Source organism: Lipotes vexillifer, unplaced genomic scaffold (genome assembly GCF_000442215.2).
Source record: "Lipotes vexillifer unplaced genomic scaffold, Lipotes_vexillifer_v1.1 scaffold677, whole genome shotgun sequence".
NCBI classification, from domain to species: Eukaryota; Metazoa; Chordata; class Mammalia; order Artiodactyla; family Lipotidae; genus Lipotes; species Lipotes vexillifer.
The window spans coordinates 634,161-657,859 of NW_006795070.1; the positions used below are offsets into that span (position 1 = coordinate 634,161).

At 41.2% G+C, this 23,699-nt stretch overlaps 1 protein-coding gene across 3 annotated transcripts in view; it reads left to right on the forward strand.

Annotated features, from left to right (window-relative positions):
* Positions 1–23,699, forward strand: part of EPHA4 (EPH receptor A4) — a 137,536-nt gene that overhangs the window by 67,327 nt on the left and 46,510 nt on the right. For all 3 annotated transcript variants that reach the window (XM_007467406.1, XM_007467408.1, XM_007467407.1), the window contains one exon: positions 14,121–14,459. In XM_007467406.1, coding sequence (XP_007467468.1) covers positions 14,121–14,459 — 339 coding nt within the window. The remainder of the gene's footprint in view (positions 1–14,120; positions 14,460–23,699) is intronic.

Genomic DNA, 23,699 nt, shown 5'->3' on the forward strand with positions numbered 1-23,699 from the left:
CGTGACTGTTTTAATGGCCACATTTCAGGGCTCAATAGCCACATGTGGCTAGTGGTGACCATACTGAACAACACTGCTATAGAATATTTCTATGATCACGGAAAGTTCCACTGGACAGTGCAGTGGTAGATTTTTCAATAGAGAAGACAGTGGGAGTTTCTCAGAGAACACCTTGATCAACTAACCCAGAAAATGAAGCCCTTCCCCCTTGCCCCACCCCCAGCTTTATCGGCTTCTCTTGACAAGATGTGGGGATGGAAAGGAACATAAACATCAGGGATCCTTTCAAAGTGATTCCAGCCTCTTATCAGTTCTTCCCAGTTGGTCAAGCCAGGTGACAAACCCAATCCCCTTGTGCTGACAGCCATGATAATCAGGGACTTCTTTGTTCATTATGCTGTCTTTAACCCCAACATTCTTATGCAGCCCTGAGTTTAGTGATCGCTCACTGTGACGGCACACTAATGAAGAAATAAAACACACTCTCTGAGACTCATTCTTCTAGCCAAAGAGAGACTCTGCTCCACTGGCTTGTAAAATCAGGTTTTTGTTCACTTGGAGAACGATTAGACCAGGAATACAAGCAGCATTGGCTAATTTAGAAGGAAACGCCTAAGAAGTTCTTCACACCGTCAACATTGCTGGAGAACTTCAGAGAATTTAATGGAGAATAAACTTTATCTCTAGGAGGACTTTGGATGGAGCTTCTGGTTAGGTTAGGTTAGCATAAATGGCTGTGAGTAAGACAGGCAGTTTTCAATGGAGGCATCATGTGAACATTTTCAAGAAAATAATCTGTACCTATTAGAATAGAGAGTAAGAACAATGCTTCTTAAACATGAATGTGCGTAGAATCACACGAAAGACACCTAGGGATTGGTAGGAGATGTCAGGCTTGACATTCTGCATTTTTAACAAGTCCCCAGATGCTGCTGGTCTGTGGACCACCTTTAGCCAGTAGGAATTTAGAGCCTCCCTGATGGATCACATGTGATGGGAGACCCTCTCTTCTGTCCTTGTCACTTTCAGGCCATTTCTTCAGCTCATTGGTGACTCTAGACTAGAGAGATTTCAAGCGTTCTGAACATTCTCCCTTAATGGAAATCGAGTACTTTATTTGTCTCCCAGATGAAGAAAATCCAACCTGGTTTGGAGTTGCATAATCAAACACAGGCACTGTGGAGTCTCTACTATGTTACTAGGTTACAGCCAAAGAGTGGAAATGTCAGTGTTCCCCTTAGGCACAGACATCAGTCAAGAAAGTCAACAGGGTTTTTGGAGACCTTGCCAGCAAGGCAGACACGCAGGCCTCCATACATAAAAGGATGCCATCTAAGCTGATGAAGGGATTTTGATTTCATGAGCCATTTCTTAGAAGAAATTTCAATGTGATTTTAAAAAATTGGAGTATAGTTGATTTACAGTGTTTTAGCTGTACAGCAAAGTGATTCAGTTATATATGTGTGTGTGTGTGTGTATTCCTTTTCAGATTTTTTTCCGTTAGAGGTTATTACGAGATATTGAATATAGTTTCCTGTGCTATACAGTAGGTCCCTATTGTTTATCTATTTTATGTAGAGTAGTGTGTATCTGTTCATCCCAAACTCCTAATTTATCCCTCCTCCTCCTTTCCCCTTTGGTAACCATAAGTTTGTTTTCTATGTCTGTGAGTCTATTTCTGTGTTGTAAATAAGTTCATTTGTATCATTTTTTAAAGATTCCACATATAAGTGATGTTACATGATGTTTGTCTTTCTCTGACTTACTTCACTTAGTATGATAATCTCTAGGTCCATCCATGTTGCTACAAATAGCATTTCAGTCTTTTTTTATGGCTAAGTAATATTCCATTGAATATATATACCACATCTTCTTTATCCATTCATCTATGGATGGACATTTATGTTGCTTCCATATCTTGGCTACTGTGAATAGTGCTGCTGTGAACGTGGGGAGCACATATCTTTATGACTTAGAGATTTCGTCCTTTCTGGATATATGCCCAGGAGTGGGATTGCCGGATCTTACAGAAACTCTATTTTTAGTTTTTTAAGGAGCCCCCATACTGTTCTCCATAGTGGCTTCACCGATTTACATTCCCCCCAACAGTGTAGGAGGGTTCTTTTTTCGCCACACCCGCTCCAGCATTTATTATTTGTAGACATTTTAGTGATGGCCATTCCGACCAGTCAGTGTGATTTTTATCAATGAAATCAATGTCCTTAACTCTGATGATCACCAACCCCTCCCCTCCAGATCTCTTTCCCCTTCCCTTTACCTTTCCTTGTAGTCAGGGAATGTAGTCTGGTGATCAGCAGTGCTGGGAGACCAGTGCAGGAAGGCCTTGATGCCTTAGTCATTCAGTTGCTTGTTCAGTGATTCTAGTCGGTGTTCTTTTGCCCCTTTGGAAGACAGAACCAGTATTACATTTAAGGTAACTTTCCAATCCTTCATTGTGTTTCAAAATGTACTGGAAAAAATGCCTCGTGAAAAAGCAAATTGGCTTTGTATATCTGGAAAGAAATAAATGATTTGTTATTTTGCCTCTTCTGAGCACCATTGCGGGAGTAGTTTTCTGTACTTTTCAACTGGAAATCTGTCCTTGTGCTGTTGGGTCCTCTTTGTTTAACTTGTTTGATGAAACTTATTAGAGCCTCATGATTGGGGGCACTCTGTAAATAAGAGATTATTATTTTAGATTGCCAACTTGAAGGGCCTTCATGAATCTGTCTGTAAGTAAACGGCCTTGAATAATTCAGTCAGCTATGCCAAACAAACAAAGAATGATTGATTGATACTTAGATGTGGCCTAAAATATTCCAAAATTGCAGCTTTTAAGATAATTTGTACTGGAGGAGCTCAGTGCTAATGAGGGCAAATTTACCAAGATCTATGATGAAAGGTCCTGATTTGAGAAAGCGTTCTGCAGGTTTAGGTTATCAAGAAATTGAAACAGCCTAGCTCCAAACAGCAAAGCATCACTTACTTTGTCTTTACATTTGCCTTTTCTAATTGAATTTATCACACCACTGTATTTCCTCTAGAAAATGTATTGTTTTAAAATTACCATTTCAGTTCTATTACTCAAAGCCCTCACTTCTAATGCTTTCTGACAGTTATCCACATAATGAACCATAATGAAATGATGAGCAATCTTCAGTGGAAACCCAATGTGGATCCCAGTGGTGCTGTGTGACTGCGTTGTTAACATTTGAATGCAAATTAAAATAACATCATCCTTACTTGTTTCCAAGGTCAGGAGAAGACAGAGACTTTTTTTTTTTGCGGTACGCAGGCCTCTCACTGTTGTGGCCTCTCCCGTTGCGGAGCACAGGCTCCGGACGCGCAGACTCAGCGGCCATGGCTCACGGGCCCAGCCGCTCCGCGGCATGTGGGATCCTCCCGGACCGGGGCACGAACCTGCGTCCCCTGCATCGGCAGGAGGACTCTCAACCACTGTGACACCAGGAAAGCCCTTTTTTTCTTTTTTTAAGTGCTTTAATTTTGGAAATCTCATATCCATTTTCCAACAAGCCCTTGAAGGTTCCACTTATGTTCATCTCTACCCCAAAGATTTACATGCTTAACAGTCCAGCTAAGGGATTTTGGAAGGGATGTCTAACTGATGTTATAAATCACAGGGTAAAAGGTAGCCTTTGGTTTCAAGTAAACCACATTTCTTCCCCACCCAAAAGCAAATTTCTTTTTGCTTTGGAGCTGCAAGTAACTAATAATAGAATGATGGAAGGAAGGACGTTCTGTGAAATTGATCAATGAGAGTGTAATTGGCTCTGGTGACAGACTAGTTAGTGGAAGAGTGAGAATAAAGGCCAAAGATTCCTAAAGTTTTGTTCATGAAAGTGTTTCAGAAGATCCATTGGTTGATCCCTAACCACTTCACATTTTATTGTCTATGTTATCAATCCTTTTTTGAGAACATATTTTTATGAAAATTCTTGAATCTAAGGTTTGGTTATTTCCTGTGATTTATAAAATTTGCAATATTAGAGTATAGTTTCATACTGCGTTCCATAGGACAGAAACTCAATTAAGACACCAACTCCCCCTTTTCCAGATCATGTGACGTCATTTTTAAGGCAGAACATCCGGTCCCCACTGCCTGTTAAGCCAGTTGATAGGCCACCAAATGTGCCTGTCCTCTGGACCATAAAAACTGATCAAAACAACCAAAGACATTTTCATGATTCAGATGCAGCCTTCCACCCATTCCATTTTTAGGCTGCATCTTTAGTTAGATCTCTAGTTCAAGGTCTGACATCAGTTAGTGAGTAAACCACATCCTTGTTTCTTCCTTTTAAGTTACCTTTCAGCATTTTCACTGTGAATAGAAACAATTATCCCTAAAGAACCCAAGTGCATGATTCTTGTCTAAAGACAATTAAGGATATAAGGGGAAAAAAGCATCAAGTGTGCCTAATGGAAAGCACTAGACAGACCCCAGGCTGATCACTTGCCGTTTGGTAAAATGTTAAAAGTTCTAAGGCATTCAATAAAGATCAGATATCAGCTCATTGAGTTATTTTTCAAAAATGCTACTTTAGCCTCAGCATTATCCTCCAACCTTATTCTAGCTTTATATAGATAAGCAGTCCAATGTGGACATTTTATCGGGATTAATAGTACAATGTGGATTCAGCCGAAAAATGCATATGTTTGAGGAACACGACTGTGTGCCCAAGTGAAAGACTTGACTCTTCTGCCAGCGTCATTTAGCCAGGTTATTACAATTTTTCCACCACCATGAATAATTAAGAATGGCTTTTTATCACCCGAGCCCCGTCATTTCTGGATAGCACTTTTGACACGACTCATGGAAGTCCTACAGTGGCTGTGCACAGCATGCTTCTGTGAAACAAGGTCAATTAGACACTTTCCTGAGATCCCCTGGGGTGAGAAGTGGATGCCTTCTCTGCTATCAGCATTTTGATTTTCCTGTCATAGCTGACTCTTGCTCTACATGCCGTCTACAGCTCGGCAGAAGATGGACTGAGGGGAGAGGCCTGTTGCATAGATAGAATTGCCCCCCACCCTCCCGTGACCTTCCACCCAGGAAAGCATCTTTAACAAAAACTCCTACTCTTGAGTGGAATGTAGGAACCAGGCAGAGAGGACAGAGCACCATCCGGGAGGTAATGCCCTCAAACTTCAGCCTGAAGGGCACGGCAGCCAGGAGAAATGTGAGAACGCTCCAGCTGGGTCCACAAAGAATTCGTAGATATGCTTCATTTTTCCTTTGAATTGTCCATATCTCTGGGAAGGGGGTCGTTTTAGCCTTTGAATCAGGCTTTCTGATCCTATCTTCGCACATATCGGCTGTGTGAATTTGGGTGAGTTGCTTCACTTTTCATATCTTAGTTTTTGGTCATCAGATTGCTCGGGGTAACAAATACTGTTCTGCCAGATTTGATTATGCGGCTTAAATGAGATAAAGGATGAAAAAGGACTTTGCAAGAGATGAATTCACAGGCTAGCTAATTCTAAAGCAAAATACTTAAAAATTTCTTTAAAAAATTACTTGTCGTGGTCTTTCATATTGTAACTTCTTCATGGATAACTGAGAGTTAACTGTATAAAGCGCTTCAGCCATAAACTAGTCATCTTAAAATAAAGAAACTCCAACTGCAATTAACCTAGTAAAGAAAAGACCGATGGTTCCCGGGTGTAGAATAGGAAAAATAGATATACCGAAAAAATAGGTGGTAGCAAAATTTCAGCAATGAGTTGCCTCTACAGGAAACCAAGAATTTTTCGTGACAGTAATAAGTGATTGATGTGTTGGAATGGTTCTGTTTTTTAATAATGGGCAGTTCTGCTTTGACTCTATTCATTGTTAACCACATAAACTGCCGCTATAAAAGGTTATGCACTGTGCATACATCTTGGAAGAGGTGTCCCAGCAGCAGTCTTCGTGTAAACTCACCCACAGCAGCAAAGTCTGAGAGAAGGCAATTAGTAGTGACACATATATAACTGTCAGGGGGGATGCATGGGCTTTGTTTCAGAGTCAAAATTTACACACCCCAACTGTTTATTCTGCCTTATAACCTGTCTTTCAGCTGGAGAGAGATTAACAAAGGCTTATCTGAAGGGTTAGAGGGTTTTACAGCTAAGGCACTGAAGTATTATTGACAGTCCAAAAGTTGTACATGATTAATGAAGCCTTACGAAATGGAACTCAAGACCCGAGGTGCCTCTTCCTCGGAAGCTCTGTCTTGTCCTGGTTGCCTCGGCATTTTAGTAGCATGACAGTAGCGCTTCAAGAAATTGATCATTTAAGAATTATGTTTCTGCCCATGCTCTGGGGGAATGTTTCTTCCATATCCAGAATTAATTTCATGGCACAGGCATTGAATTTTAAAATGGTGATTAAAAATCAGCTAAGTATTAAAAGTGTGTGATAGCTTTGGAAGCTGCTTTATACTTGAGCCTGGCTACTTTGGTTTCCTAGCAGCTATCTCCTAGCCCTGGTTGCAGACTTTTTTTTAAAGCTTTTAGCATGTAATTGCCATTTTTTCCTCCCCCATCACCTTCGCCTTTTGCGATGTGATATACCCAAGTGCTGTGGCTGTGATGCTTCTGAGGAGTGAGCTGGACTGGGCTTAAAGAATCATCATTCATTCACTTTTTCAGCAGATATTTAGTAAACATCTACTACACCTCTGGCATTTTTCTAAGGGCTGGAAGATGCTCATAAACCAGAAAAGAGAAAAGATTCCTGTTCTCATAGAGCTTCTGTTTTAATAGGAATAATAAACAAGATAATGTAAAATTCTCACAAGAAAGAAAAAAAAAAGATCATGAGACAGGGTTAAAAGAGAGGAAAGGGAAGAATTTCACTTTGGGGAGAGTGGTCAGGTGAGATTTGAGCTGAGACACCCCCCCAGGTGGCAGGGGAGGCGGGGAGGGGGCTGCTCTCGAAGAAGCCAGGGGACAGAATTCCAGGCACAACTACCAGGTCTAAAGAATTTGAGTTGCATGTTTAAAGTTTTACTGACAATGTGGGTTTTAAACTTGACTTATTTTTACCCTTTGGTCCTGGAGTCTGCTGGCACTTTAATTCCAGTTGTTGTAAGTAAGAGAAATTTCAGGTTTACGTGGCACATTTCACCTTGTGTCCATATAGATTTAAACCCTTTGGCAGAACCTACTTTTAAATGCATTCCTCAAAGCGGGTTTCCATCATTTGCTGAAATTTCAGTTACTTGCTCTAAGAATAAAGAAGTGAATTTTACCTGACTTGTGACTTTGGAATGGGGTACATAAGGTGCAATTATCCTGACCTAGACTTTCCATGGGGTGGTTTATAACAAACTCCAAGTTCACAATGGAGGTATTTTTGACTTTGGATTTACTGTTGGCTGATCCTTTTTGAACCATTTTATTAAGGCTCCTACAGATTTCATGTGTATTTGTAAAACATCAGGTTGTCCTAAATGGGCTACTTTAAATCCTGGCATAAGCCACCAAGTATGTTTTCTAAATTACTCAGGAATTACACTTTAGTCTAATACATGGGAGGGAAGAATTATGATTTGTGGAATTACTGGAATTTTCTTTGATGCTTGGAATATTGCCCTTGTTAAGTGTCACATTCATTTAATTTCTCTAGATAGTGTGTGGTTCATTTCTGAAAGCTTGTCTTTTCCCAGAGGAAAGCACATGATAGGTTAAGGAAGATCAAGATTTCTTTTATGATGTAACAGGATATGATGCGATAGTCCTTTGCTTCTGCTGTAATTTGGCTACAGTTTCTTGGGGACTTCATACTGTCAAACTCCTGTCAACAGAATGCAAGTTGACATCCCACTAGAAAATAATAATTACCCTTTGTAGCACCTTCCACCAGTACCTGCTGTGCGATACAGAAAGTCTTTCACACCCGTGAAGCAAATGGATGTTCATTAAATTTATCCACAGTGGCAAGAAATACAGAGGCCATTTCTGTCAGAGCAATGAGAAACCCAAAAAATAGGCCATAATATTTTCTGTATTTTATTCCTTGCTTATTAATCAAAGAAAGTAGGTGTAACTTGGACTTCAGAAGCCAGAGTTGTTACCTGACCTGTATAAGTGTGTAAATCAGGGGTGTGATCTCCCTAGATTAGTTCAGAGTATGCTTGAAGTCCCTAGAATTATGTGCAAAATTACGAGTGATCATCTTTCTGGGAAGAGAGTGCTTCTCTCCTATCAAAGTCCCTGTAGCAGAGCTTGGGAAACTATGGTCTGAGGGTCAAATTCAGCTGCCCTTGTTTTTGCAAATAAAATTTTCTTGGGACACAGTCATATGCATTTGTTTTGGTACTGTCTATGATTGCTTTCAAGGTACCATGCAGAGTTGAACAGTTGCTAGAGAGACCATATAGCCCATAAAGGCTAAAATATTGACTATCTGACCCTTTACAGAGGTTTGCTGAATGTTGTTCTAAAGGGTTAGTAAGTTAAGGGTTATTGCCTTTGACTTCTTGTTCTAGTAGTTAAGCTATTACCCATGCCACTAAATTATGTTAAAAATGTGAAAGGCATTCTAAACATGAGAACTTTAAAATAGTTTAGCACGCTAGCCTCATTCTTTGATGCAGGAAGAGAGAACCTTAGGCTTATACGTGAATATCAAGCAGGTTTTACAAATAAAACCAAAAATGTAAAGGAAGGATATTTATTATCCCCTTAAATATACTTCAGTATTTGATTGATTTGTGTTTTAAAATGTCTTAATTTTGCTCATAAAAGTAAAATTAAAAGAAAAACCATACTTCTATAAAGGCTAATAAGGAAAAGGCCCATGAAACCGTTAAAATTAACTGTCTTCAGAGATGAAGTTTTCCAGAGCTTCATGCCTGAAGAAATCATTCCCTGAAGTCAAGATGGAGGAAGAAAAGGCATAATAACCAATCCCAAATTAACGAAACTTCAATTGATAGAGCCCACATTCTAAATTTCCAGCCATACTGGCTGGTTGTGGAGCTAGAAAAACAAGAGAGGAAAGAGTACTTGCCCTTCCATCCTCCTGATGCTCACATGGTCCATATTTAACCTCCTTTAGTCTCTTCCTTCCCCCTTTGATTTCCTGCCCCTTCCTTCAACTATCCAGGAGAGTATCAAAATGAATCAGAATATTTCTTTTTCCTCCCTCCTCTAGAGCAGGTGACAAATACTGGACACAATAAATATTTGTTGAGTAATTGAATGATTCCACAGTCCCTCCTAACAGAAGAAACCACCTCTATATGATACATAGCCCTCCCTACTTGTTCCAAAGTATTTTTAAAATGTAGAAAAGAGGAACTTGAATTAAACCAGCTACACTGAGATACTCCTTTACAGGGCTTAATGGTAATGAATCAGTATGTGAAAAGCTGTCTAGTACAGCCTTATCTCAGAGAAGCTTGTATTAATTCACAGGCTTAAAGTAACATTGTAGGTAGATGGGCAGAAGATGCATTAGAGGACCTTGTTAGTTTTCCATCCAGTCATTCATGACTCCTCAAAAGTTTATTGAGCTTGCTCTGAACTAGGAACCATAGGAGATACTGGGAAATGAGGAAGACATCAATTCTTCTCTTGAGGAGCACACAGACTGTGATAGAAACAGATATGTACTGGGTGTCTGATTAGCAAGACCCCTTTACATGTTCCAAACAGAGTAGGAAATAGAAATAATGCCCCGAAATATGGAATAATCTCATAAGCAGGATTACTGCCAGTCGTACATTGAGGCTAGTAGTGGGCAGTTTGGGAAGACATAAAACCCTATAATTCACAATGACCTGCAGCTACCTGATGTTGGTGTATGCTTGGTACATACGATGTCAATATGGAGACTAGAAAATTAAATGGCCCTATTAGTTATAAATCTCATATCTGAAATTGGAGATATTTAGAGGTGGGCATATTTCTGATGAGAAAGGCAAGCATTTGTCAGAAATGTAATTGTTCCTAAGTATCTAGATATGATGCTGTTACTGAACCAAGCTTGGGCCTGCTCACCTGACCTGCGGCAAAACCAATCTACTGACACAAGATTGTGGTGAAGGAAAGTACAGCATTTATTGCCGGGCCCCAAGTGAGGAGAATGGACAGCTAATGCTCAAAAGACTGGAACTCTCTGATGACTTTCAGGGAAGGGTTTCTAAAGACAGTGTGAGGGAGAGAGTCTCAAGGTATGTGATCAGCTCGTGCTCAGTTCTCTAATTGGTTGATGGTGAGGTAACAGGGTGATGTTTTGGGAATCTCAGTCATCAACCTTCTGGTTCCAACTGGCCTGGGGTCTAGTGCTTGTGTCAGCATGCAATTAACTTTTTACCTGATGGGGGTTTTAGTATCTACAGAACAAGTCAAGGTTATGGTTCAGGATATTAACTGTAGCCCTTGAGGAGGAATTAAAGGTCCTTGACTTTGTTTTTTGGCTAAACTATTTTTATTTTGTCTCGCTTGACTGTTTTCCTTTGTTTCTGCATATTCTCACTTCCCTGATTAAATTTGCTCTTTGGAACTCGGGGAAGGCCTAGGAGGCTAAAGCTGTTCCACAAATGAGAGAGGGGCCATGGGGATCTGTCCCCAGGAAGGCCCTACAGAGTCCTGCTGGGTTTCAATACTTTAAAAAAAGAAGACAAGATAATCTAAGAGTTAAGTTTTTTTCCTTCTGGATGCCTTGTGTTGATTGAGAAAACTCAGTGTTACTCATGTTGCCTGTATTATTCTCTTTAGTCTTCTCTACAGGTAATTATTTTAAGATGCTGCTGTTAAGTATGACTGTTGGGCCCAGATTGACTTGGCTGTATTAAAGGCCATGCTTTTTTTTTCCATCCTCTTGAGAAGAGGATACTTTCTTTTCTGAGGAAGAGATGGCTCTTCCCTATACATGGAAATACACGTGATGTGTTTACCATCTTTTAATTGGCAAAAGTTTTTTAAAAAGAAAAAACTCAAATACAACCACCATTGTGATTTTAATTTATAAAGCAAGTGTGCTTTCCCAGGTTTATGCAGGCCAAAATAATAATCATACTGGGTGCACGTTTCTATTATTCCTTTCCCCCACCTCAATTCTCTGGTTGTAGTCCAATTTGTAAGCTGCTGCTATGCCCCCGTGTAACCATCACTCCTTATGGCGACAAAACATAAAACATATGCAGTACAATTCACCAGACCATTCATGGAGGCAGCACTGAACTTGAACTTGCTTAGTTCTCTGTCTTCCGTTGAGCATTTGCCCCAGGGTAGATTCTTTAAGGATCACTGGCCCAAGTAAGAAGGCTATTCCGCACTGCGTCTTGTTTTCATGCCAGCCCTCCATTTTGAAACCCTGCAGCATCTTTGTATTGTTTTTCACGTAGCAGCGTTATATCTCTGAGTCCTGTGACCATTTAGTTTTCTGCTCCATTTCTTCTCTGTTTAGATATTGCGATGCCCCGTCCTACATACTAATTACTGACTTTTTGCTTCTGTGCTTGATTCATTGTGTCACATTTTCCCATGTGAAAGTGGACTAGGAACCTTGGCAAGGAGGTTAATGGATTTGAGAGTCACTCTTATTTAACCCACAGCAAAATAAGAACCAGTGGCTTGACCCATTTTATGAACCAAGCTGTGGTCAACTTCAGCAGCAGACTAGCAATCAATTTCACTATGATGGAAAGAAACATCTACAGAATTTGAACAGGATTGAAGATACACCTTCCCTTTTCCTATCTTTACCTCTTAAACTTTGGCTGAAGCTACTGATTTTGTTATTATTTTACCTTTAATGTGGAAGTAACTTCATGTAACTTAATCAAGTAACTTAATGTGGAAGTAACCCCAGAGTGTGGGAGTTAGTACTTTGGGATTTTAGTTGGACTCTGTAACTAATTAGGTTGCGTGAACTTTCAGTATTGTCAACTCTGCTTTCTGGCTCTCAATTTCCTCATCTACAAAATAAGACTATTTAGCCAAATGATCTTTAACATTTTATCTGGCTCTAGGAGTCTGTGATTTCAAATAGCTCTAATCATTTATTCAAAAAAAAACATTTACTTAATCCTGTTGTTTTCCATTACCCTACTAAGGACCATAGATATAAATTTGGAATCTAAACAAGAAGGAAATTTGTGCTTTCTTTCTGAGGACTTCTGTGGGGGCAATCTTACCTTTAACACAAATTTTACAGCACTGTCTTTCCTTTAAGGTTCTCAGGATGGGGACCAGGTCTTAACATTAAGAGAGAGAGGTTGTCGGTAATTCGTCTCCCAGGGAGATTGGGAGGTCCTGCTTACCTTGTTAAAATAAAGGCTTCAGGCTTCCCTGGTGGCGCAGTGGTTGAGAGTCCGCCTGCCGATGCAGGGGACACGGGTTTGTGCCCCAGTCCGGGAAGATCCCAGAGGCCGCGGAGCTGCTGGGCCCATGAGCCATGGCCGCTGAGCCTACGCGTCCGGAGCCTGTGCTCCGGGAGAGGCCACATCACTGTTGTGGGAGAGGCCACAACAGTGAGAGGCCCGTGTACCGCAAAAATAAATAAATAAATAAATAAATAAATAAAATAAAGGCTTCAATTAAGTTGTATAAAGAGAAAAGGAGAGTGAATTACCCTTATTCAATATTATTACCAAAATCCTTTAGCCATTCATCACTGTGAACTAAGTAATAAATACTGAATATGACTCCTTATTCGTAAAAGTTACCTCTTCCAATTCTCTGGCAATGGCTAGTCTGGAACAGAATATTCCGTTATGGTTGACTAGGTAAAGCTTCTCCTGACCTCATGCAGGCTTCCGGTTAACCTCCTTTTTCTGGGGAACATGGACACATTTCCCTGAAAGCAGTCATTACAAATATATTAGAAGTAGAATAGAAGCAAGAAGCAAGAAGCCTCAGACTGTCATTGAAACTTGCTTTGGCTCTTTTCTTGGAACACCAAAGTGGGAAAGAGCGAAGAAAAGAGAGAACCTTCCAATTGTTGCAGTGAGTCAATACTTTTTCCTAGCGTGCAGCAGGTATCTTTTAGACCTTTGGAATCAGCTCAGACTAGGAAAATTCCCCCTTTTGTGTTTCACCCTCATTCTTCTCCCTGAAGACAGTTTGTGTCACAACATCTTGGCATAGAGACTAATCTACAGCAAGAATCGAGATGGTTCATCATGAGTCTGTGGTCTTATTTACTGTTCCTATTTTTAAACCAACCATTTATGTTGTTTGCAATCAGTTGTTCTTTCAAAACAGCCACTGCCACCAGACATATTTTGGAAACCTTTGATGTCAGTGGAAATGTGTATCATAAGAAGAGCCTGGTGCAGCCCTGGTCAGTTGAAGGACAGGACATGGGGTCTTGGGAGTCTTTGCACAATCCCTGCCCTGGAGTTGAGATTTCTCAACAACTCTACCTTTGACATCTCTGCAACCAGGTTAAACCAGTTCCTACTTAATTACCCATAAACAGCTTAACTCTTAGCTGCCATGTCAGACTGAAGAGGCGTATCTATGCAGTGCAGTTATTTTTATTCCATATTGGTGACGCACTGTACTTAGGAATCATCATTTATCTTCAGAAGTGGTATATAACTATTAATTTACCAGAGTCCCACAACAGCCCTGGGAATTAGAAACACCTTCGTATACCCATCTTTCAAATGATTAGATTAAGACTAGATAAGTTATGAGAAAAAAGGCCTGACCACTTCAGATGGAAAGTCAGGTTTGGAGCCCATTTGATATAGAGTTGTTTCAAGTCTCAGAGTGGCAGTCAATGCTACATTTGTTTGTTCAGGAAGGAGAATGACACTCACACATACAGCCTTCAATCATATTGCTCTTTTTTTTGTTGTTGTTGTTAATTTTTTTGGCTGCATGGCTTGTGGGATCTTAATTCCCCGACCAGGGACCAAACATGTGCCCGCTGCAGAGGAAGCATGGACTCCTAAACACTGGGCCACCAGGGAATTCCCTATCATATTGCTCTTTTAAAAGATTTTTGCTGGCTTGATTTGCTTTTGGCCTTCTTTGCCAAACAGGACCATCTTGCTTCTTGTAGCTGCAGAGAAGAATATAAGCTCCAAGAGATTCCAGAGGCTAGTTTCAGTTCTTGATGTGATAGTATGTTTTGTTTTGTTTCTTTCTTTTTCCAGGTCCACCATCTGCTCCTCTAAACTTGATTTCAAATGTCAACGAGACTTCAGTGAACTTGGAATGGAGCAGTCCTCAGAACACGGGTGGCCGCCAGGATATTTCCTACAATGTCGTGTGCAAGAAATGTGGAACAGGTGACTCCAGCAGGTGCCGGCCCTGCGGAAGTGGGGTCCACTACACCCCTCAGCAGAATGGACTGAAGTCCACCAAGGTCTCCATCACTGACCTCCTGGCTCATACCAACTACACCTTTGAAATCTGGGCAGTGAATGGCGTATCCAAGTATAACCCTAGCCCAGACCAATCTGTGTCCGTCACTGTGACCACCAACCAAGCAGGTAGGGATCGGCTCCACTTTATCGTTTAGCTAAACATTTATGGAGAAAGAGCTTGTGTTGGTATCCATGAAGGATGCTAAAGTTCTCCAGTTGAAGAACTACAGGGATCTAATCATAAACCTGTGAGCTGCATTATAATACAAAAGATACTTAGAAGGATGTTTATTCATTCAGCAGATATTTTTTTTGGATACCAACTGTGTAACATGCATTGTACTAGGTGGTGGAGATTAAATGAAGGCTAAGACAGTGTCTGGTTGAAAACAGATGACCTTGGGGTGGGTCACTCCATGCTAGACTACTCTTGTAAGGGATGCGTCTTGGCCATTTTAATCACAAGATCATGGTCAGATATCAGCGCATTTACATATTATTTAGGAATATAAAGTTGCTCTTTACCAACACAGAGTGGTATATTGGCATTTGCTGTATTTTCCAACAACAGCATTAGTGGATGTAGTTTTGATCTTGTTTTTTTTATTTTAAAAATTAAAAAATAATTGACACGGGTCTTTATTGGAATCACCAGGTGGTAAGCCTGTGAACGATGAATGGTTCAATGGGTAGCTTGCTCTGTGTGGTTGACGAAATGTGCCTTCAAACACATGCTACTTTTGTAGCCACTTTCATAGTTAAACTCACACTTGACAGGTGGAGAAGGAGCGTTAACTTACCTTGTTTCCTGCATCGCTTTCCTCTTCTAATTCAGATGACTGGAAAGCGTTTTCGGTTCATGGAGAGTTTCTGCTGAGGTAACTGCAGCACTGTTATCCAGTCTGGAATATCAGGTATTCCAAAGTATGAACTAGAATCTAGACTTCTAGGCTCTCTTCCTGACCCACTCACTCCCATTCTTCCCCCAAAGAAGTTTCCACACTTTCTCATGATAATTTTCCGATCTGGATTTCTACCACATGTTTCACATTGCCACCTCCGTGTTATTTATTTCTGGGGACTTAAAGGGGAGGAGGAAAAAAGGACTGTGGTTTATCCTTTTGTGAAGCTCTTAAGAACAACCCACTTCGTCAGGATCATAAATTGCCGACAATCCTATCGCCTCTTAGTGCACTGCTCCCTTAGATGAGAGTCTCAGTAAGTGCACTCAATAGTTAAGTAAAATATATCTGTACTATTTGACTCCATAGTGAGAAGTATTCCAGTATCCCAATCCAGAGTCATTCCTTTTCCAGTTTTCCCCGAACTCTAGAATAAATAAAAAGTTAAGACTGAGGGAAGATTTTGAATTGGTGCTAGACTGACAGATCTTCCCAGAAGGTAGTTTCAGTCACACAGATGTGACCAGTCTTTAAAAATATGTGGTGTGAACAGATCCTCTGGTTATGTTTTTGCCTTTCATTTCTGCACTTCTAGGATGTGAACACTGTTGTCGTCATTGCTTTTATTTCTCTACAAAGGCTAGTATGACTTAGGAGGTTTTGGGGGTTTTCTAAAAATTATTTTCTAAATCAATCGATTTAATTAATTAATTTATCTATTTTGGGCTGCTTTGGGTCTTCCTTGCTGCGCGTGGGCTTCTCATTGCGGTTGCTTCCCTTGTTGTGGAGCACGGGCTCTAGGCGCACGGGCTTCAGTAGTTGTGGCACGCAGGCTTCAGTAGTTGTGGCATGCGGGCTCAGCAGTTGTGGCTCATGGCTGTAGAGCACAGGCTCAGTAGTTGTGGCGCACGGGCTCAGTTGCTCCGCGGCACGTGGGATCTTCCCGGACCAGGGCTCGAACCTGTGTCCCCTGTATTGGCAGGCAGATTCCTAATCACTGCGCCACCAGGGAAGCCCAATTTAGGAGGTTTTGATAGCATCACAAGGGCTCTGTGAACGCCACCTTTTTATTAGTTGTCTTTTGGAAGAAGGCAATGGAAATATTGCACATAGGTACTGGGAAACCTAGGATGTTGAGTGTCTCTGAGTTACAGGGAGCCAAGCACCCCTAGAGAATCTGGTTTATGATTCAATCAATATTCTTATGTTCAGCCCCCCTGTATTCTTCCGGCTATCCTCCAGTATATCACTGCTTTGTATTCTTAATGGAATTAAAACTAGGAATGGACCTTTGAAGCCTCAGCTGTACAAGGTGAAGTCATTCTCTTTGGCGGAGGGTAGCCTCCGGGAGATGTGCTGAGGACAGGCTTGGCTCCCACAGATTTTGTGGGGAGACTTCTCTGACTCTGTATATTTAAAGATTTTTAAGCCCCAGGGGATTATGTCAACCCCTACCAAGCCGTAAGGCATAAAGAACACAAGGAAGACAGGCCAGAAATCCTCCAGAAGAAGAAAATGTGCAAAAACATTATGCCTGGGAAGGAAACAAAGTCAAAGTTTTATTTAAAAAGTAGGTGTAATTCTTCTAGATCTAGAGAAATGGTGGGCAGGGAATTCCTCTGACACAGTGAGGTTTTCTCTGACACGGCGAGCAGTCCTGCCAGGAGGTTTGCTGAATAGGACAAAATTCCAGCTCCTTATTTTAATTTTCCTAAAGGGTAATGCTGGGAAGCTGTTCAAAATTAAAAAGAAAGCTTTCAATAAGGAGACCTCCTATGTGGCGGGCCAGAAGGCTCCTGCTTAGCAGAGAGTCGTATGTGTGCACAGTGCCGTCTCATTATCCCACAGCAATTTGGAGTTCACTAATTCAAAATCATTGGGATGGTTTATCTTTGACTAACAAACCTTTTCTTCGTAGTAGTGCAGATTAATAATGTCGGCCAAAATTCTGGATGAATGTAGCAACCATAAACTCTATCAAAGTTCCCCTATACATATTTACGTACACACAATTATATTGTAATTGCTGTTGTTCCGATCATTTCATTAAATTAAATTCCTTAGGGACCTCTATAGGCAATGATGTCTCACTCTATAAGGAATACGTAGAACAAATGAATGTTAGCTTTAACCACCTGGAGGCCGCCAAGTTTCATGGCTCTGCACTGTTGCTCTGTTTTCACAGGGTCCTTTCTCTCACCCGGGGTAACATATTTAAAAACAAACACAAAACCTAGAATTCCTGGTTTTATCATCACCACCTCTGAGACCGTCACAGTTGAACAGCACCGTGAAGGTGAAACTCACCTAAGCTCGTATCAGAGCCAGCACTTGAACTTGGGGAGAATCCTGCCCCCAAAAGGAGAAAGTTGCTTTCTTTTAAAATTATGAGGTACTTAATAGCATTCCTGTAATCAGCTTGGCATCTCCCCACTTGTGAGACCAGACTCTGAGTATCTGAGCCTGGAGATGGGCGTCTAACTGGGCTTTGATCATGCAGTTGTGGGATGTGGTGTGAATGGGCCAGTGTTCTCACGTGGTGGTTATTTAAACCATTCTAACCCCAGTCTTACAGTTGGTGTCTTAAGGAGCTAATAACACCCTTTTCCTCCCCTCCTGAGTTCAAACCCAACTGACACAGAAGACAAGACAAAGAGAACTCAAGAGTGCCAGCTTTATTGCCGAACAGCTGATGAAAGGATGTGAGCTTTGTATCTATAGCCAAAAGGGCTGGCTCTGGTGACACGGCCCCAGTGTCACCCAGGGACAGTGTAACCCAGCTGGCTGACTGCAGGCTCCTTGCCAGGACAGAGCCTGCTCTGCGCAGGTCACCCGAATGTCTATGACTTTTCCCAGATACTCTTCCTAAGCCTCCACCCGCACCCCAGGCCAAAAGCATGAAATAGAGGCGAGGAGAAGGCAAGGATGGGGAGGCTTCAGAGGAAAACATCGGACAAGGAAAATGGATGTTCTCCCTACAGTTACTTTCCTCCATTGCAGTCCAAACGGAACAAAATGAGAATCCCTTGAAAACTCTTTTTCCTTCCTCCGCCTTCCATCTTTTATTTTGGAAGAGATGGTGTTTGTTCTGTCTTTTGTTGAGGAAGAGATGGTTTTGATGCTTATGAAAAATGAATAAGCAGACCACTGGGTGATTTGTTTTCTAGATGACTTTCCTTCAGTTTACTTTTACTTAAGCGGACCAGCTCAGGGAAATGAATGCAGGATGTGTGTCTAGGAGAGAGAAATGCTGTATAAATGAAACAACGTTTTCCTGACCAAGCAACAAAACTGTGACTTTTCGCTAAAAATGCTGTGATGGCAGCCGGCAGTAGACCTTAATATCACCGAACCAGTTTTCACTCTGCACCCCCTAAACCTTCCCCAACACCTGTCTCCCAGCTCTGGGGCTGGACCGAACTGTAGGTTCTTTTGTTTGTTTTAAATCGTGATGAACCCCTATGGCTGATATTCTGTACTTACCCCAAGTTGCACCCAGGACAACTATAACATTTTGACTTTTACTTTGCATATGATGCTGTTCTAGATGCTTTACAATGAAATAAGTCTGATAATCTCTCTTTAGCACGGATGTCATGTCCTAGTGACAAAACATCTTTAACACGCTGGGTTTGGACAAGTTCAGATATTCAGTGGGTTACATAATTATTTGAACCTAGCTAATCTCTAAGATCTTTTCCAATTTTAAAATTCTGTGATTCCAGGAATATAGCCATGAGCAATGAAGCATGGGCTTGAAGTAGGGCTTCATTTCCATATGTTGTTCAGAAACTGGCTCTTAAGGCAATTCCAAGAGTGGGGAAACCTTCCAAAAATGCTTCAGCAGAATTATCAGAACGCATCTGAATCCTGCCTCTCCTCTGTCCTTCCAAGCTGTTCTTCTAGGATAGGTGTTCCACACCCCTCCCCAGACATTAGGCGGTGTTGGGAGACATGTTTTGGTTGTCAAAACTAGGAGGAGGGGGAGTGCTATTGCATCTACTGGGTGAAGTCCAGGGATGCTGCTAAACAGCCTAGAACGCACAGGACTGCCCCACGACAAAGTATCTGGTCTGAAAAGTCCATAGTGCCAAGATGGAGAAACTCTGCTCTAGTGCCATGCTTGAAAACCAGATTTTATGACTTCATAGCAATGCCCACCTTCTCAGAGTTCCATCCCCCAGCCTGTCTTTGTTTGGTTCCATCGCTCCATGCTGGGAACACAGGGCTCGCAGCACTATTCTCAGAGGATAGACAGTTATAAAAGGCCCTCTGGGGCCTCTTGTGAAGAATCCTAGTTGCTTTGTCATCAGATGAATTGGTGCTGCTTGTCAGACTGGCCTTGTTCCCTAGGATGGACCATTAAGAAAACTGCAAGAAAAAAAGAAAGAAAGAAAAGAAAACTGCAAAAAATACCACATTGACGATAAAGTGGCAGGAACCTCATTGTAATGCCACTGCACAGCACAGATATTCAATACCCGTCTGTTGATTAACACATTTATTTACAGTAAAAACAATCAGTGAATGTTCTTTGTCAAGTAGTGATAAAGTTAATAAAACCAAAATAATGAGAAGAGAAAAGAAAATAACTAAGTACAAGAGGCATTCTGTCTTTTATTACTCAACTGGTAAGTTCCCATTCTCTCTTTCTTGGCTGTCTTTTAATTAGACAGATTACGTTATTTGAGTGGGATAATGGGGAATGGTGGGAATTCTCATCCCCACTGGGTATAATTGCTACTTGTCTTCTAGATGGTAAGAGGACAGATTCAAGGAGATGTTGGAAGAAAGGGAAACATCTTAGAGCAATTGTGTTAAGCAGTGCGCTCCAGGCATGGTAGAGTGGGGCAGGTTTGGTGGAGTCTGAAGCTTAGACAATTTTTGTGTGATTTCAGGAAAAGACCTACAAATCTACACATATCAAATGAAGAATCAAGCTTTGGAAAGGGCCCATGCAAGCTTCCTTAGCTTCAATATATAAAATCCTGCCTCTTAGTTGCATGGGACTATTGTGTAATTATGCCTAAAAGTGCAAAGAAACAAGAAAGTAGAGATTGCAAGAAGTCCAGTTTGGCTTAATAGGAAAGGTGATGCAGTGCAAGGGTCATACTGGAGCGGTTCTGGCCTATGGTTGGCGGGGAGGGACAGCGCTGGATGGGTCTCAAGTGTGGTTTGAGATCAAATTAACAAGCAGAAAGCACAAGCAGAATGGTAACAGGTTGCTAAACCCAAATGAGGTGCGAAGGATCTGGATTTCCTATAAGCTTAAACAGGAAGGAGCAGATCGAGGAAATATCTGTTGATATTTTTGAGGGACAAATATCTGGTTTCTGTTAGTGCTTTAGAGCAGGGGTTGGCAAACCAGAGCCCAAATCCTGATCCCCCGCTTTGAAATCCCCTAAGGATGTTTTGTTTTTTTTTTTCTATTTCTAAAGGGCTGAAAATAATCAAAAAATAATATTTTGTGAGATTTGGAAATTATATAAAATTCAAATGTCAGTGTCTGTAAAGAAGTTTTATTGGAACAAAGGCCCACTTATCTGTGTGTATGTGTTGCCTAAGACTGCTTTCCCAGAACCACAGCAGAGTGGAGTTCCTTTGGCAGAGTTGCCTGCACAGCAAACATATTCACCATCTAGATCTCTCCAGAAAAAGTTTGCCATTCCCTGCTCTGGAGTACTAAATCAAAAGAGAACGACATTGCAGCATGCAACTCTGCATTTGTAAAGCAAAAGCAGCCATAGACAATATGTAAATGGGCGTGGCTGCGTCCCAATAAAAGGTTATTTACAAAATCAGGCCCTGGGCCAGAGCCAGTCCTTGAGCTGGCAGGTAACTGGCTTTAGGGTCCATGTTCTTAACCAGTACCCACATCACATCAGCCTATTTAATCCTCACAAGTTTATAGTGAAGATCAAATGTGAAATCACATGCCCAGCTTCTAGCAGGTATCCAATTAACATTGCCTTAAAAAAAGTTTAAACTCAGTATTTGGAAATCTTACTTCAAATTGTTACCCCTCTAGTTGGAAAGGACCAACGAGAAGAGGTTGAAATGCTGGTGTCACTTGTCAGAAACTACTCCAGCAAAGGATGGGATGGTTTGACATTTAGGTTCATCTCACATTGGAAACAATTTTGATATTTAGCAAGACAGCTTCTTTCTAGAGGTTTTGACTCTATGAACAAGATTTCACAAAAATAATTAGGATTTCAAACACGCCTTTACTTTCTTGTACCACAGATCTTTTCCCAATGACATCAGGATTTTTTTTCTTACATCTTTATTGGAGTATAATTGCTTTACAATGGTGTGTTAGTTTCTGCTTTATAACACTCAGGTTTAAATGTAGAATGTGGCACATGCTGGAGGGACTGTTCTGAGGGGGCAGCGTTCCGGTTCTCTTGAAAACATGCATTCTTAGCACGGCTGTATGGTTCCTAGATGCTGGCAGCATTTTTTTAAATAATCATCTGTACTGCTTTTTAAGGTTGTGCTCCCTCACTGAGACGATGTCTCGTTTGCCTTTGATCTCAAATAAGTGATGCTTTTTTTTTCTTACTCCTAAGAAATGTAAAGGAAAAACACATGATGAAACTAGTGAAATCTTTAAGTCAGAAATCTTTCTAAAGACACATTTTAAAATTCTTCAAACAAATTGTAAGCAATTCCATTGAGAAATTTTGCTGAAAAGTTGTTTGTACATCCTCAGCGCTTGGTATGCAATCGTTAGGACCTCTAAGGTGGAAGCTGGTTGAAGAGTCCTTTCTGTGCCGGGGTCATTATAGGCCTAAACAAGCGCACAGTGGGCTTCAGAGAAGCCAGGCTGTGGTTTTCTCATTAACAGCTCTGATCCAGCCATGGACTCCTGGTTTAATTTCGTAATGCCTAGGAAATATACATTTTAAAAATATGCAGTACAATTTTTTTTTTAAAAAAGAGAACAGTCTCTTGATTCTAACTTTGTACATAAAATTATTTCATGCCTATGGAATATTGTTGGCACCCCGATAATTATTACGCATGCTCGCTAATTATGATCATGATGAAGAATAAAATAAACCTGTAGATAGACAACGGTACAGCTTCTTGCGTGTGGCACCAGGGTCCAAGAATTTGTATTCAGGGTGTATTCACAAGTCCTGGTGGGGAAAAAAAATAAAAAGCCTTCCAAAAGAACCTACTAAATTATCCAGCTTCAAGGTTGACTGAACAGCATGGACAAATAGTATGTCTGTAGAGCCTAGTGGTAATTACTGCATATAAGTAAAAACTGGGTTGCATTTTTAAAGAGGTGAATATTTCACTCTAAGAAAATGAAAGTTTTATTTACACACCCAGAACTGAGAGCACTATTCTTCCTAATTCTTTCCCTTCACTCCTACATAAGTATACACACATGTTCATTTGTGAGAAGGCAAATCACTTCACCAGCGTTCGCCCTAAACGCTTGACAGTCTTAATGCTGATTTGCTTCTCATTCCTAAGTGTTATGCTTGTTCCTTAGGACACCACGGCCAACTTTTACACCCTACGGAGAAGCCATCGAGAGATCTGAAAAATAAGTACGCTACCGAGATGAGAAATGAATAGCGCAGGGCTAGCAAAGGTTCTGGATGAGCTTCTAAATTGTCTAGTTGTCACTCCAGCTGGCTGAATGAACGGCTGTCTCCTCAGAGGAGCCAGAAGAGACTCTATAGGGTCCAGTTTGCAACTAAACATCAACAAAAAGATCCAGAGAAGCTTCTATCAAAGCTTCACTAACCCCATACTGATGTCTTTAAAGAGTTTTTTTCTTTAAACACGGGGAAAACCAAGAGCCGTGCTGCAGGACTAACCCTGCATTGAGAGATCTTAAATCTGCAGAGACTATTAAAACACCTGTCCCTGCTGTACAGAGCCTTCTCTGAAACTCAGTGTCCGTGTGCTGTTTTCATGCTGGTATACAAGAAGAGAGCATTTTCTGTGCTGCCTTCAGGTAGACTCGTGAGGATTTCTTTTAGGTTTTACACTTTAAATCTGTCAAGATAGGCATACCTTATGTAGCTATTTCTGTGAGTATTAAAAATATTTTTTTAATGGATCGTCCCCCTCTGTCTACCTTTCACCCCCAACACACACACAGGCGGGCACACACACGCGCGCGCGTGTGCGTGCGCGCGCGCGCGCACACACACACACACACACAAATGTTTTCCTCCTTGGCTTGTGCCAGAAGAATGGAAAAGTTTCCATTGGTTGCCCCAAAACCGCAGTAACAGAAACAGAGAGATGGTGCCACACATCACTTGCCTCGTGAATACCGTGGCTTTCATTGGGAAAGGTCACTAATGATTTTGGTCGCACATGTGAAGGTTGGTACCCCAGAGTGCTGGAATCTAGCTGAACAGTCAGTCGAAGGGCTGCCAATATAGACCCATAGCTGAAGAAACAGCTCTGACATTAAATTCCTTCTTTCCCT